Source organism: Amblyraja radiata, chromosome 13 (genome assembly GCF_010909765.2).
Source record: "Amblyraja radiata isolate CabotCenter1 chromosome 13, sAmbRad1.1.pri, whole genome shotgun sequence".
NCBI lineage: Eukaryota > Metazoa > Chordata > Chondrichthyes > Rajiformes > Rajidae > Amblyraja > Amblyraja radiata.
Genome location: NC_045968.1, coordinates 59,111,283 through 59,126,908, shown reverse-complemented (window position 1 = coordinate 59,126,908; position 15,626 = coordinate 59,111,283). Strand labels below are relative to the sequence as shown.

The following is a 15,626-nucleotide window of genomic DNA, read 5'->3' as shown; positions in this document are numbered from 1 at the left end:
TATCCCACACATCAGCGACGTAAGTCAAGAGTGTTTTATTCTCTCACGTCCCAGTTAGAACAGTGAAATCTGTACTTGCAGCAGCACAACAGAATATTTAAACATAGTACTCTGTAAACAATGTTATAAACAAGAAAACAAAACTCCATACAGACAGCACCCATATTCAGGATCAATTCCAGGTCTCTGGCAATTTTAGGCAGCACCTTTATGGCCAAAGTACTGCCCCAATAGCCTTGAACTGAATTAAAACATACAGTAGCTGTAAAGGGGAACATAGCGTCACTTAGAGATTTAAGACTGAAAATAGATACAGGGTAGTTTCTTTTTTTTCAGTAACCAAAGTTATCAACGTATAATTTATTGTGTGTTGGAAAATAAAATATAGTGGCACAGCTGGTGGACTTGCGTCACACGCCAGAGATCTGTGTTCGATCCTGTCCTCGGGCACTGTCTGTGTTGAATTTGCACATTCTCCCTGCAAGCATGTGGGTTTCCTCCCACATCCCAAAGATGCATTGGCTTTGTAGGTTAACTTGTCTCTGTAAAATTGCCCCTAATGTGCAGGGAGTGGGTGAGGAAAGTGGGATAACAGAACTTGTGTGAATGGGTAGACAAAAATGCTGGAGAAACTCAGCAGGTGAGGCAGCATCTATGGAGCGAATAAAATAGGTGACGTTTCGGGTCGAGACCCTTCTTCAGACTGATGTCAGGAGGGGTGTGGGGCGGGAAAAAGAAAGGAAGAGGCGGAGACAGTAGGCTGTGGGAGAGCTGGGAATGGGAGGGGAAGGAGAGAGAAAGCAAGGACTACCTGAAATTGGAGAAGCCAATGTTCATACCGCTGGGGTGTAAACTACCCAAGCAAAATATGAGGTGCTGTTCCTCCAATTTGCCATGTGCCTCACTCTGGCCATGGAGGAGGCCCAGGATAGAAAGGTCGGATTCGGAATGGGAGGGGGAGTTGAAGTGCTGAGCCACCAGGAGATCAGGTTGGTTATTGCGAACTGAGTGGAGGTGTTGTGCGAAGAGATCGCCAAGCCTGCGCTTGGTCTCACCGAGGTTGATCATACGCTGAATAACCATATTTTTGTTTGGAAGTGGAAAGAGATAATAGAAATTGTATTTATTGCAACGTGTAAAAGGAGATGAGATACTGTGTTGTAATTTTGCTGCATGTCATTGTGGTATATATCATGTCTTGATTGGTGAATATGTTTAGTTTATGACTTTATTGGAAGCAGAAATAATATATGAATGCTTCATTGACCATAATTCTGACTGGTAACTACGCACTTCGTCCGAGCACATTATCGCACGCGTCATGCAACCGATCTTAAATGACCACCTAAACTGTCATTTGACAACCTAAAAAGCTGCCTAGGTTGCCCAGCTGGCAACAGGGGAAAAAAAGTTAAGCGAGAGCCCTGCAATGCCTTTCACCTTGTATCTCTGCAGCACTCTTTAGCACCCTACCCTCGACCACTGCTATGTATAAATTAAAAAATGCCCACTGCTCTTTCCCTCTACCACATTTTTGGGAAATCTGATCAATGTGCTTCTGCTCCCTGCCTACAAACAACAATTAAGGCAGGAGGATTCGGTACAGAGTTGCGAAAAGCTGGACAACGGACATGGATGACATCTTACGCGACTGCTTTTAGTCTGTGGACTGGTCCATATTCAGGGATTCCGCAGAGATGCGGAAATGGGTTTTAGGTAAGGGGAATGATCAATTATTCCTCGGGGATGAGTGTGCCACTGCCGTGACTGACTTCATCAGCAAGTGCGTGGAAGACTGTGTGCGGATGAACTCAATCCGAGTGTTCCCCAACGGAAGACATGGATGAACCAACCGCGAGGTACATTTACAGGTTAAGGCCAGGTCTGCTGCATACATCAAATCATCCCGATCGCTACAGGAAGGCCCGCTATGATCTCCGCAAAGCCATCGAGGATGCCAAGGGACAATACCGGGACAAACTTGAGTCCTAGTATAATCACTCGGACACACAGAGAATGTGGCAAAGTCTGAATAAGTCTGCAAAGCGAGGTCAGGCAACATAATTGGTGATAGTGTGACCCTACCTGTGAACGCAATGCTTTCAATACTCACTTTGTGCAGAAGGCCAACAGACCGGTGACACCTGGCCCTTCAGATTCCAGTGTGCCTCTTCCCAGGGTGATTGCAGCAGAGGTTCGATCAGCCTTCCTGAGGGTAAACCCACAAAAAGCAACTGGCCCAGACGGAGTTCCTGGCCGTGTTCTTAGTAGCTGCGCGGACCAGCTCGCGGGAGTATTCGCGGACATCTTTAATCTCTCATACTCCGTTCTGAGGTACCCACCTGCTTCACGAAGACCATCATCATTCCAGAGCCGATGAAAACAAGACCTCATGCCGAAACGACTGTCATCCAGTGGCCTTGACATCCACCATCATGATATGTTTTGAGAGGGTAGTTATTGAACGCATTAAATCCAGTCTACCCAGCGGCCTTGACCCATTGCAGTTCACCTACCACCACAACAGGTCTACGGATGATGCCATCACCCTAGCCCTACACTCACCCCTGGGACACCAGGATAAGAGAAACACCTACTGTATGTCAGACTCCTATTCATAGACCACAGCTCTGCCTTCAACACTATTATACCCTCTAAGCTCATCATCAAATGCACGGGACGTGGTGTCAGCGATCATCTCTGCAACTGGATCCGTGACTTCCTGACCAACAGGTGCTTATATGTTTTGTAATCTGCTTATTAAGTTTTGTAAGGCGTCCTTGAGAGTCTTTGAAAGGCGCCCATAAGTATAATAATAATAATAATAAAACAGACCACAACCAGTGAGGATAGGGGACAAATCATCCTCTACTATAATCTTCAACACTGCTGGTCCACAAGGATGTGTTCTCAGCCCCCTTCTTTACTCCATGTACACCCACCACTGTGCAGACATGTACAAACCTAATTCAATTTACAAATTCACAGACGACACCACCATTGTGGGCCGGATATTAAATAATAACGAGTACAGGAAGGAGATGGAGAACCTCGTGTCCTGGTGTCGAGACAACAACCTTTCTCTCAGTCAGCAAGACAAAGGAGATAGTGATGGACTCCAGGAAGCAAGTGGCTTCCTGATGTTATCACATTCCTGATCACATACCCCAACTTGCATTGATGGCATCAAAGTAGAAATGTTTGAAAACTTCAAATTTCTAGTAGTCAATATCACCAACAACTTCTCCTGGACCACCCATCTTGAAGCAGCGACCAAGAAAACACAGCAATGCCTCTACTTCCTTACAAGGCTTAGGAAGTTTCCCAAGCCTCTACAAGTGCACAATTGAAAGCATTTTATCCGGATGCATCACAGCTTGGTTTGGCAAGGGCTCCATCCAAAAAATTGCAGCGAATTATGGATGCAGCCCAGACCATCACACGAACCAACCTCCCTTCTATTGAATCCATTTATACCTCACGCTGCCTCGGCAAGGCCAGCAGCATCATCAAGGATGAGTCGCACCCTGGCCACTCCCTTTTCTCCCTTCTCCCATCAGGCAAAAGGAATAGAAGTGTGAAAACGCACACCTCCAGGTTCAGGGACCGTTTCTTCAGAGCTGAATCATCCTACCACAACTAGAGAGCTATCCTGAACTACTATCTACCTCATTGGTGACCCTCAGACTATCCTTGATTGGACTTTGCTGGTTTTACCTTGCACTAAACGTTATTCCCTTATCATGTATCTATACGCTGTAAATGGCTCGATTGTAATCATGATTTGTCTTTCTGCTGAATGGTTAGCACGCAACAAAAGCTTTTCACTTTACTACGGAACACGTGACAATAAACTAAACTAATCTGAATAAATAACCAAATGAACTTTAGCAGCTTTTTCTGTACACTGCCTTGCATTAATTGAAGTGTCTGACACTGTTTATACCAGCCTAAGGGGTCCATAATTGATGAATCTGTGCTGAACTTTTGGGCTGTAGTACAAAGTTTATTGCAATTGTTGGCATTTCTCCATAAAACTAACTGATTTATTTTTCTTTTCTTTTTTTAAGGGCCATTGAAACAAGAGGTTAACCCGGGATCTCTGGTTTTGTTCTAGAAATGGAGTCTGCAGGTATGGTTATTAATTGAGTTGGATGAGGTGAACTACTGTTTACGGAATAACCTGTTTCCTGTTGTGCAGCACTATCTCCAAAGCAGCTCATGCAAAAATGAACCATGGAGAAATAGGAGAGGTCAAGGCCATTCAGCCCTTTGAATCTCTTCCACCATTCTATATGATCATGGGTAAAATGGCAATCCAGCTTACTCCCTATATCTTTTGATCCCTTTAGATCTTAAAAAAATATTCAGCTCCTCCTTGAATATGTTTAGTCATACAGTGTAGAAACAGGCCCTTCGGCCCAATTTGCCCACACCGGCCAACATGTCCTAGCTACACTAGTCCCACCATCCCGCGTTTGGCCCATAAACCTGTCCTATTATTGTACCTGTCTTAACAGTTTCTTAAATGTTGGGATAGTTCCTGCCTCAACTACCTCCTCTGGCAACTTGTTCCATACATCCACCACCCTTTGTGTGAAAAAGATACCCCTCAGATTCCTATTAAATCTTTTCCCCTTCATCATAAACCTCTGTCCTCTGGACCTCAATTTGCCTACTCTGGGCAAGTCTACTCAACCTCTCCCTATTAGCTCAGACCCTCTTGTGCTGGCATCATTCTTGTAAATCTACTCTGTATCCTTTCCAGCTGGACAACATCTTTCCTATAACATGGTGCCCAGAACTGAACACGATACACTAAATGAGGCCTCGCCAAGTCTTATACAACTGCAACAAGATCTCCAAACTTCTATACTCAATATTATACTGATTGATGAAGACCTATTTGCCAAAAGCATTTTTGACCACCCTATCTACCTGTAACTCCACCTTCAAGCAACCATGCATTCCTAGACCCCTCTGCTCTACAACACTCCCCAGAGGCCTACCATTCACTGTATAGGTCCTACCCATGATAGACTTCACATAATGGAACACCTCTGTATTAAATTCCATCAACCATTCCTCTTCCCACCTGGCCAATAAGCCAAGGTACACAAAGCTGGAGAAACTCAGCGGGTGCAGTAGCATCTATGGAGCGAAGGAAATAGGCAACTTTTCGGGCCGAAACCCTTCTTCAAACTGATGGGGGGGTGGGGAGAAGAAAGGAAAAAGGAGGAGGAGGAGACCCAGGACAGAGTGGACGGATACGAACTGGGACCGGCGCTTCCCCTCCTCGCTGGCTGCGGGCCTGGGCCGAGACTCCCGTCCGCGGACCTCTGGATAGACTTCAGACTTCCCACACATTAGACTTTTGCGCCGTGATTGGGATGGATGGGAGCTGGGATTTCCATGGGCGCAAGGAACAAATAACCTAAAGTTTGCGTTGTGAACTGACTGTTCTTAACGTTTCAGCCGTACACCAGCGTTTTGTGAGAGTGGTTGGATCCCAACTTCAGCTCAACCAACGTCGGTCACATTATCCGGACAGGCGGTGGGGGATCAGCAGCTGATGTGAGGCATTGGCGATGCTCTGGAATCCTAGTCGGCTGCCGCCAAGCAGCGGGATCGAGGAGGCAGCGTCCGACCCGGGGAGTAGAGGTGTGAGTTCTTCCAGCGGCGAGTGAGCGGAGAGGCACCAGCTACCGCGGGCCGCTCACCTGTCGGGCGCTGACTCCTCCAACCCGGGATCCAACCACTCTCACAAAACGTCTGTGTACGACGAGGACGGTAAGAACATTCAGGTCACTCAATGCAAACTTTGGGTCATTTGTTTCTTGCGCCCGCGGTCGAGATGAGGGGGTTCTGAAGTTGCATTCTCTCGATTGAGGACATTTTCTCGACTCTCCTAGAAGCAACAAGCCATGGCTTTACCAGTGGTTGTCTGTCTAACTGAAACCTATCTTCCCCCACCTCTCACCGTCTCTCCCTGTCTCCCACTCACATCTACCCCCTCTCTCTCTTTCGCTGTTACACCCCGCTCCCCCGTTCACTTTTTTAATTCTCGAATGACCTTTGAAAAATCCCATGATTCCTTGAGTTTTTCGGAATACCGAACTGGCTTATTGATCAAGGTCCTGCTGCAATTTCACCATCTGCAAAACCACCCACTTTTGTATTATCTGCAAATTTGCTAATCTTGCCCTGTGTGTTCTCATCCAAATCTTTAATATAGATGACAAACAGGAACAGGCCAGGACTGAACCCTAGGCACACCACTGGTCACAGACCTCCAGTCCGAGAAGCAACCTTCTACCATCACTCTCTGCTTCTTTCCATTAAGCCAATTTTCTATCCATTGAGGTATTTCCTTGGATCCCATGCGATCTAACCTTCCAGAGCAGCCAACCATGTGGAACCTTGTCGGAAGCTTTGCTGAAGTCCATATATACATCTACAGTCTGCCCTCATCAACCTTTTTGGTCACATCTTCAAAAAACTCAATCAGATTTGTGAGATATGACCTCCCACGTACAAAACCATGCTGACTATCCTTTATCAGACCATGTCCATCTAAATGCCTGTATGTCCTATCCCTCAGAATACCCCCTAGTAACTTTCCAACTACAAATGTTAAGCTTGCTGGCGTACAGTTCCCAGCATTTTCCCTGCAGCCCTTCTTGAATAGAGGCACAACATTTGCCAGTCTTCTGGCACCTTTCCTATATTTAAAGATGACTCGTAAATTTCAACCAGGGCTGCTGCAATTTCTTCTCTTGTCTCCCACAATGTCCTCGGATATATCTGACCAGGCCCTGGAGATTTGTCTACCTTCATACACGATGGTACTTTCAACACCTCTTCGACCGTAACATTGACTCCACCCAAGACACTTTCATTGACTGCCCCAAGTTCCTCCGTCCTCTTGTCATTCTCCCTGGTAAATACAGAGGATAAATACTCATTCAGGACCTTGCCCATCTCCTGTGGCTCAACACAGAGTTGACTGCTTTGATTCCTGAGGGATGCCATACCCTTTCTAGTTACCCTTTTCTCCCTTATGTATATAAAAATCCTTTGGGATTGTCCTCAATGCTTTCTGCCAGAGCTATCACCTGGCCCCTTTTTGCTCTTCTGATTTCCTTCGTAATCGAGAATTACATGGGTTCACCACTCTCTGGAAAAATACATTTCTCTCATCTGACTCTTAAATGGTTCACCCCTTATCGCAGGGCTCGTAATTAACGGTTGCCAATGGCCACCTAAAGTCCCGCCAGGCAACCTAAAAGCCGTGTCATTTTGCACGGCTTGATACTGCAGATACTGGCTTATACTGAAGATAGACACAAAAAACTGGTGTAACAGTGGGTCAGTCAGCATCTCTGGAGAAAAGGAATCGGTGATGTTTCGGGTTGACGGCGGCGGCTCCACCTCCTCCTCCTCCTCCCCCCGCACCCCGCCCGCCATCATAGCGGTCGCTGCGTGCCACATAAGAAAATAATCATGACATGGCCTTAGCATGGGTCGTTATTGCTATTGGTACAGAAACACTCTCGCTTCCCACATAATTTATCCATAACAAAATATACAGGTTGCAAGGAAATTTCTAAAGGCATTTTATCATAATAGCTGTTAAAACCGACAATACCCATCTGACAGGTTAAACATTACACTAACTGACAAGAGATGGCCAAAGGACATAACTGCAGCAAATGTTCTTTTGGTAATATGTTTAAAGGTGTCAAAACCAACACGTACTAACATTCAGATTAGATGTATGTGTTGTGAACAGCAATGAAGATACCCAGTTGTACAGAAGGCAATCGGTGCGGAATGGAAGGATTGAGGCAGGTGAATTAGTGCGTGTTGGTTGGAGTATGTAAAATTGTGAGGGGAGAGCGCGGGGGATGTCAGTGGTGTTGAATGGGGGGATCAGTCCGGGTTGGACGGGGGGGGATCAGTACAGGATGAATGGGGGTAGACAAAGTTGCTGGAGAAACGCAGCGGTGACCCTTCTTCAGACTGTTCCCCCCATTCTTCTTGAATGAGGGGATCAGTACAGGATAGATGGGGTGGGGATCAGCGCAGGATGAATGGGTAGATCAGTACAGGATGAATGGGGGGATCAGTACAGGATGAATGGGGGGGGAGGGTCTGTGCAGGATGAATGCGGGATCACTAGAGGATGAATGAGGGGATCAGTACAGGATGAATGGGGATATCAGTACAGGGTGAATGGGGGGGATCAGTGCAGGATGAATGAGGGGATCAGTATAGGATGAATGAGGGGATCAGTACAGGATGAATGAGGGGATCAGTACAGGATGAATGGGGGGAACAGTAAAAGATGAATGGGGAGATCACTACAGGATGGATGGGGTGATCGGTGAAGGATGGATGGGAATGGGGGTGAGTACAGGATAAATTGGGGGACAAGTGTAGGTGGCAGGAGAATCAATGCGAGGTGGATAGGGAGATCAGTGCAGGATGAATAGATGGGGGTGTTGATGGGGAGGGGAGCACAAGGGGTGTCAGTGAGGACTGAATAGGCGGGAATGGGGATCAGTGCTGGATGGAGAGGAGGGGTCTAAGGATAAGAGGGGTGGAGGGGGACGTCCAAGAGAGAGAGGGGGGGGGGGGGGACGGTGGGGAGGAAGGAAGGACAGCGTTCATCGGACAGGGACAGCATCATCGCCCCGCTGCCTTGGCCGTCCCTGTCCATCGCCAAGTGCCGCCGCCAAAAGGGGGAAGCAATTGGAATCTCCTACCCACTACATCCCCTCCTCCGCCAGCCAACAGGAAGGTGCGGAGCCGAGCGGTGCAGCTGCTTCAGATGGCGGAAGGAGTCCTCCCCCTCGCTCCCTCCCAGCCTCGGCGTGCGGGAGTGTTTGTTTTAAAAGCAGCGGCCGCTACCAGGGCGGGCGGGGTGCGGTAGGAGGAGGAGTAGGTGGAGCCGCTGTCGGGGCCGTCATTCGCTCCGACCCTCCGTCACACCTCACCTAGTATCTTTGACCCGCCCTACAGTCGCCGCCAACACAAAACATCACCTTCCTTCTCTCCAGAGATGCTGCCTGACTCGCTGAGTTACTCCAGTTTTTTGTGTCTATTTTCGGTATAAACCAGTATCTGCAGTGCCAAGCCGGGCAAAATAACTCGGCATTTAGGTTGCCCGGCGGCACTTTGGGTGGTCAATGGCACCCGGGCAACCGCTAATTGCGAGCCCTGAGATTGTTCTGAGCAGTTTGCAGCGACTCAGTGGATCAAATGGTGGCCTGTGCTGTAACAATTGTATCACAATGACGTGAAACAGACTGCTTAAAGTCTGGCAGTGTCTGGAGAGTGAAACAGATTAATATTTCACTGTTCCTCTGTTTCTCTCTCTGCAGATGCTGCTTGACCGGAACACTTTAACCATTTCTTCATTACTGTGATTTTCAGCATCTGCAATGTTGTGCTTTTGGAAATGTTATTTTAGATTCCAAACATCACAAGAAAGAAAATGCCAAGCAGTCCAGGTCCCCCTTTGACCTGATTGTCAACCAAATCTGGAGCAACAAATCTTTTGCGGAGAGATGGCCTCAATCCTCAGTGTCTCGATTTTTCAAGCAGTCTGAGAATTCTCTTAAAAGTGGCTACTCGACAAGTAAGAATGAACTGGAAGAAATGTCACCCGATTCTGAAACTGATAAGAATAAACAGGCATTATCAGGTGAGCATCATTATTAACTCTGTTTATTTATTTGTTAAATCTTCAGAGACCAATCACTCTGTTAAGATGGGATTTCTGTTATCTGACCTGCTACGTTAGTTTCCTCGATTCGTTCTTACAATCATTTTTGGCTTGAAGAGTTTGGGGGTAAATGTAAATTGGTAAGATGTGCAATCTAATGAGGCTGCAACAAAGTGCTTTAAGTATGTTCAGCATCAGGAATAGAAGACAATAATGTGCAAACGGCAAAGTCACATTAAGGGTTTGCCGTTTGCACATTTGGTTGTGAGCAGAGGTGGCCATTATGGATATGAGGAGGTGACACCAATACATGTACACGGAGCCTTGCACTTCAGTATAAATACAACAGTGAAATGCTCTTCTAGATAGTTCTGCTCAATCTTCCCCTGCATACACACCATCATAGAAGCCTGGCTTTGGGCAGTTCTTTTCAACAAATGGAGTGTCTTTAGTACAACAGGGAATATGAGGCCTGACAATATGTTCCAGAACTGGCAGTTGAGACCATAACAAGAGCAGACAATCCTACTCCAATATGAAATACGATTGAATCTTCAGGAAGATGATGTATTCTGGGATGAATAAAATGGGATTAGTAGGCAGAGAGCTAAAACAACACAAAAAAACAGTCCTTTGGCCCAACTTGTCCATGTTGACTAACAAATTAGTCCTGCTTGTATACGCATGGCCCGTATCCCTCCCAGCCTTTCCATCCAAGTGTCTTCTAAATATCACAATCGTATCCACCTGTACCACTTCATTTGGCAACTTGCTTCATGTCTGCCCCATTCCCTGGGTACGTCACACTCTGGGAGCCAAACGGCCTGTTTATGTTCAATGATTATAAGGGAATAAAACTGTACTCAAAATGATTCCTCGCCAATATAGTTTTAAGATTTCTCTACTTTTGTACAGAAACCCCTTTGAGTCAGTCATACAACATGAAAACAGTCCATTCAGCACACCATATCCCAACTGATTAGTGGGCACCCATCCATATTCATCCTATGCTCACCCTCTTTCCACTTTCCCAGACCCCAATAACCACAGATTTCTCCCAGGTGTTTCTCTTTAAAGTTTAAAGAGAAGGTGAGGTGATGGCAGGGCAAAAGTCGATGCATATTCACTTGGATTGGTTAGTAAAGGTACCTGTTTAATGATTGTTAATTTATTGTGTACATTGATCAGTCACTTCCATTATGATGTTAGTCATAGACTGATACAGTGTGGAAACAAGCCCAACTTGCCCGCAACAGCCAACACGTCACTGCTACACCAGTCCCACCTACCTGCGTTTGGTACATATCCTTCCAAACCTGCCCTAGTCATGTACCTGTCTAACTGTTTCTTAAACGTTGGGATAGTCCCAGCCTCAGCTACCTCCTCTGGTAGCTTGTCCATGCACCCACTACCCTTTGTGCAAAAAAGTTACCCCTCGGATTCCTGTCAAAACTTTTCCCCTTCATCTTAAACCTATGTTCTCTGGTCCTCGGTTCACCTACTCTGGGCAAGGGACTCCGTGCATCTACCCGATCTATTCCTCTCATGATTTTATACATTTCTATAAGAACACCCCTCATCCTCCTGCACTCCAAAGTATAGACCTCTCCCGAAAGCACTCCATAAGCTGCCCTTGTCCATCTAAATGCATGTATAACCTATCCCTCAGAATAACCTCTCGGGTGGAAGATTGCAACCTTCACGCGGTCCGCCCTGTTTCGACGAATGCAATCAACCCGGCGTGCACAATCAAATAAGATCAAATAGAACAAGTTGTCCTACAACTTTAGGCTGTGCATGCCATGCGCAATAAGAAGAAGAAGAAAACCTCTAGTAACTTTCCAACTACAGACATTAAGCTCACTGGCCTATGGTTCACAGCATTTTCCCTGCCGCCCTTCTTAATTATTGGCTCAACATTTGCCACCCATCAGTCTTCCGGCACCTCTCCAATATTTAAAAACGCTTCATAAATTTCAACCAGGGCTCCAGCAATTTCCTCTCTAGTTTCCCACAATGTCCTCGGATATACTGTATCTGATCAGGCCCTGGAGATTTGTCTACCTTCAGCACCTCTTCGACCGTACCACTGACTGCTCTCAAGACACTTCCATTGACTGCCCCAAGTTCCTCCATACTCCTGTCTTTCTCCTCAGTAAATACAATGGAGAAATACTCATTGAGGACCTTGCCCATCTCCTGTGGCACCACACAGAGGTGACCACTTTGATTCCTGAGGGGTCCCACTCTCTCTAGGTACCCTTTATAAATACGCTTATTTATAAAATCTCTTGGGATTGTCCTTCATGTTATCTGCCTGAGTTATCCCCTGGCCCCTTTTTTCCCCTCTAATTTCCTTTTTTAGTTTACTCCTTAGTTCCTGAAACTCCAGGGATGCACTTGATCCCAGCTGCCTAAACCTATTCCATGCATCCTTCTTATTCTTGACCATTGCTTCAATATCCCTCATCAGCCAAGCTTCCTTACGTTTGCCTGCCTTGCCCTCCACCCTAACGGGGACGTGCATTTTGTCAACACGAACACTGTTACGCGGATTAACCGATAATCAAGGTTGCTGAATTCCCATTGAGTACGTGGTCTGGAGGATGATTAACAAAGTGACCGAGGTTGCAACTGTGACATCTTCACCTCCATCTCTATGTGTTCTTGCAATTATTTTTGTGTTAAGATGAATTGAATTTTGCAGATGTTGAGGACACTGCAGGAAAGTGGGAGCAAGTCGCTGAATTCATGGACAAGTTGGGAAAGAAGCCAGACCACAAGTGCTTGAATCTCAATAACTGTCAGCTCACCACGAATGATGTTGTCCAGTTGGGTAAGTTTATCCAATTTCATTCATTCTTGTGTTCAAAAGGGAACTGCAGATGCTGGAATATCGAAGGTACACAAAATTGCTGGAGGAACTCAGCGGGTGCAGCAGCATCTATGGAGCGAAGGAAATAGGCGACGTTTCGGGCCGAAACCCTTCTTCAGACTGATGGGGGGTGGGGAAAGAAAGAAGGAAAAAGGGAGGAGGAGGAGCCCGAGGGCGGGCGGATGGGAGGGAGGGAGGAGACAGCTAGAGGGTGAAGGAAGAGGAGGGGACAGCACAGGCTAGCCAAATTGGGGGAATTCAATGTTGATGCCATAAGGGCGCAAGGACCCCAGACGGAATATGAGGTGCTATTCCTCCAATTTCCGCTGTTGCTCTCTCTGGCAATGGAGGAGACCCAGGACAGAGAGGTCGGATTGGGAATGGGAGGGGGAGTTGAAGTGCTGAGCCACCGGGAGGTCAGGTAGGTTAAGGCGGACTGAGCGGAGGTGTTCGGCGATGTCAGCTAATTTACATCGGTGAGACCAAGCGTAGGTTGGGTGACCGTTTCGCCGAACACCTCCGCTCAGTCCGCCTTAACCTACCTGACCTCCCGGTGGCTCAGCACTTCAACTCCCCCTCCCATTCCCAATCCGACCTCTCTGTCCTGGGTCTCCTCCATTGCCAGAGTGAGCAACAGCGGAAATTGGAGGAACAGCACCTCATATTCCGTCTGGGGTCCTTGCGCCCTTATGGCATCAACATTGAATTCCCCCAATTTGGCTAGCCTGTGCTGTCCCCTCCCCTTCCTTCACCCTCTAGCTGTCTCCTCCCACCCTCCCATCCGCCCGCCCTCGGGCTCCTCCTCCTCCCTTTTTCCTTCTTTCTTTCCCCACCCCCCATCAGTCTGAAGAAGGGTTTCGGCCCGAAACGTCGCCTATTTCCTTCGCTCCATAGATGCTGCTGCACCCGCTGAGTTCCTCCAGCAATTTTGTGTACCTTCATTCATTCTTGCCCAGGTTGCAAGTGTTTCTGGCACCTAGATGCCTTGATACATCGAATCAAAGAGCAGTATCAAATATATAGCTTGAGTCCTTGCAATCCTGTGCAAGGTCTCCATCCTTTCCTTTCAAGTCCAGTCTGCTACAGCATTTGTGCCTGGAACTCTCGCTCCACATTGTGTTGCTGGCTTGTGTTAAAATGATTCTCAGTCACTACTAACATCCATGATGATTGTGAAAACTCCTCTATCCCTTCTGTTGAATCCAGTTGATGATAACATTCTCCTCCAATGAACTCTTATGTTTCCAAATGGAAGGGACTGCAATCAGTTGTAGTTGGTGCATCACATGTAATATCTTCTCTTGAACAGTTTCTTGCTATGCTCCACAAACCCCCTCCAATTTTACATCTTTCTATTACGTCAGAAATAATAGGAGCCATTTTCCTTAAGCATTGATACAAGGCACACACAAATCTACCTCCACAATTGGTACTGCAACGCGACTCTCTAGAAATGGTCTGACAAGGCAAATCTAATTCAATTCATTATCAGATATATCTGAGGACACTGTCGGAAACTTGAGAGGAAATTGCAGGAGGCCTCACAGAGATTTATGAGTCGTTGTTAAACACAGGCAAGGTGCCGGAAGACTGGAGCGTTGCAAATATTGTTCAAAGAGGTCTGTAGGGAAAAAAGCTGGGATCTGCTGCCCAGTGGGCTTAATGTCTGTGGTCGGACATTTACTATAGAGTATTTTAAGGGACAGGATATGTAGGTGTTTAGATGGACAGGGCTTGATTAGGGATGGTCAACATGGTTTTGTACATGGAAGGTCATGTCTCCTGAATCTTGAATATTTGAGGATGTGACCAAAAATGTTGATGAAGGCAGACAAAGTAGATGAAGACAGAGCTGTTGTATACTCTGGAAGGTTAGATCCCATGTGATTCAAGGAGAGATAGCTGAATGGATAGAAAATTGGCTCCATGGAAGGAAGCAGTGGAAGGTTGCTTCTCGGACTGGAGGTTTTGGTGCTGAGCCATATTGCTGGTTGTCATCTGTGTCAATTATTTGGATGAGAACGTACACGGCATGATTAGCAAGTTTGCAGATGGCTCAAAAGTGGCTGTATTGTAGATAGTGAAGATGGTTGGCAAAAATTGTCAAATCTGGATCTGTTGGGCAAGTGGACTGAGGAATGGTTGATGGAATGTGAAGTGTTGCATTTTGGGAGCACTAACCGATGAAGACCAATGTGCCAAAAGCCTTTTTATAGGCGATAGGTGCAAGAGTAGTCCATTTGGCCCTTCGAGCCAGCACCGCCATTCAATGTGATCATGGCTGATCATCCAAAATCAGTACCCCGTTCATGCTTTCTCCCCATATCCCCTGACTTCGCTATTTTTAAGAGTCCTATCTAGCTTTCTCTTGAAAACATCCAGAGAACCTGCCTCCACCGCCCTCTGAGGCAGAGAATTCCACAGACCACCCTATCTATCTGAGATGCCGTTTTCAATGAATAGCGTACCTATACTCCTAGATTCCTCTGGTCCACAACACTCCCCAGAGGCCTACCTACCATTTACTGTGTAGATTCTGCCCAGATTAGTGCTCCCAAAATGCAACACCTCACGTTCCATCAACCATTCCTCAGCCCACCTGCCCAACAGATCAAGATCGTGCTTCAATTTTTGACACCCATCTTCACTATCGACAATACAGCCACTTTTCAGCTCTACCATCTGCGTCTTGTCCATTCTGTGTCTTGTCCATTCGGCCGTATACTTTCAGCATCGTGTCTGTTCGGGTTTGTATCCTTTCGGCGTTGTGCCCGTTCGGTATCTTGGCTTTACGACGTTGTGTCCGTTCAGTATCTTGGCTTCGGCTCATCGCCCTTCAATGTCCCGTCCGGGTACCGATTCATTTACCTCCATACCCTGCATATCCATGTGCCTATCTTATACAGTAGCTTAAATGCCACTATTGTATCTGCCTCCACCGCTACCCCTGGCAGTGTGTCTCAGGCCCCCACCAATCTTCGTGGAGAAAATATACTAGCCTGCACATCGCTTGTATTTAAC

The 15,626-nt window shown here is 46.8% G+C and overlaps 1 protein-coding gene across 2 annotated transcripts in view; it reads left to right on the top strand.

The window, feature by feature from the left end:
* The window catches only part of lrrc31 (leucine rich repeat containing 31), a 46,692-nt gene that overhangs the window by 16,943 nt on the left and 14,123 nt on the right, over nucleotides 1–15,626 (top strand). For both annotated transcript variants that reach the window (XM_033032178.1, XM_033032177.1), the window contains exons 2-4: nucleotides 4,071–4,132; nucleotides 9,476–9,709; nucleotides 12,438–12,566. In XM_033032178.1, coding sequence (XP_032888069.1) covers nucleotides 4,120–4,132; nucleotides 9,476–9,709; nucleotides 12,438–12,566 — 376 coding nt within the window. In that variant the 5' untranslated portion in view covers nucleotides 4,071–4,119. The remainder of the gene's footprint in view (nucleotides 1–4,070; nucleotides 4,133–9,475; nucleotides 9,710–12,437; nucleotides 12,567–15,626) is intronic.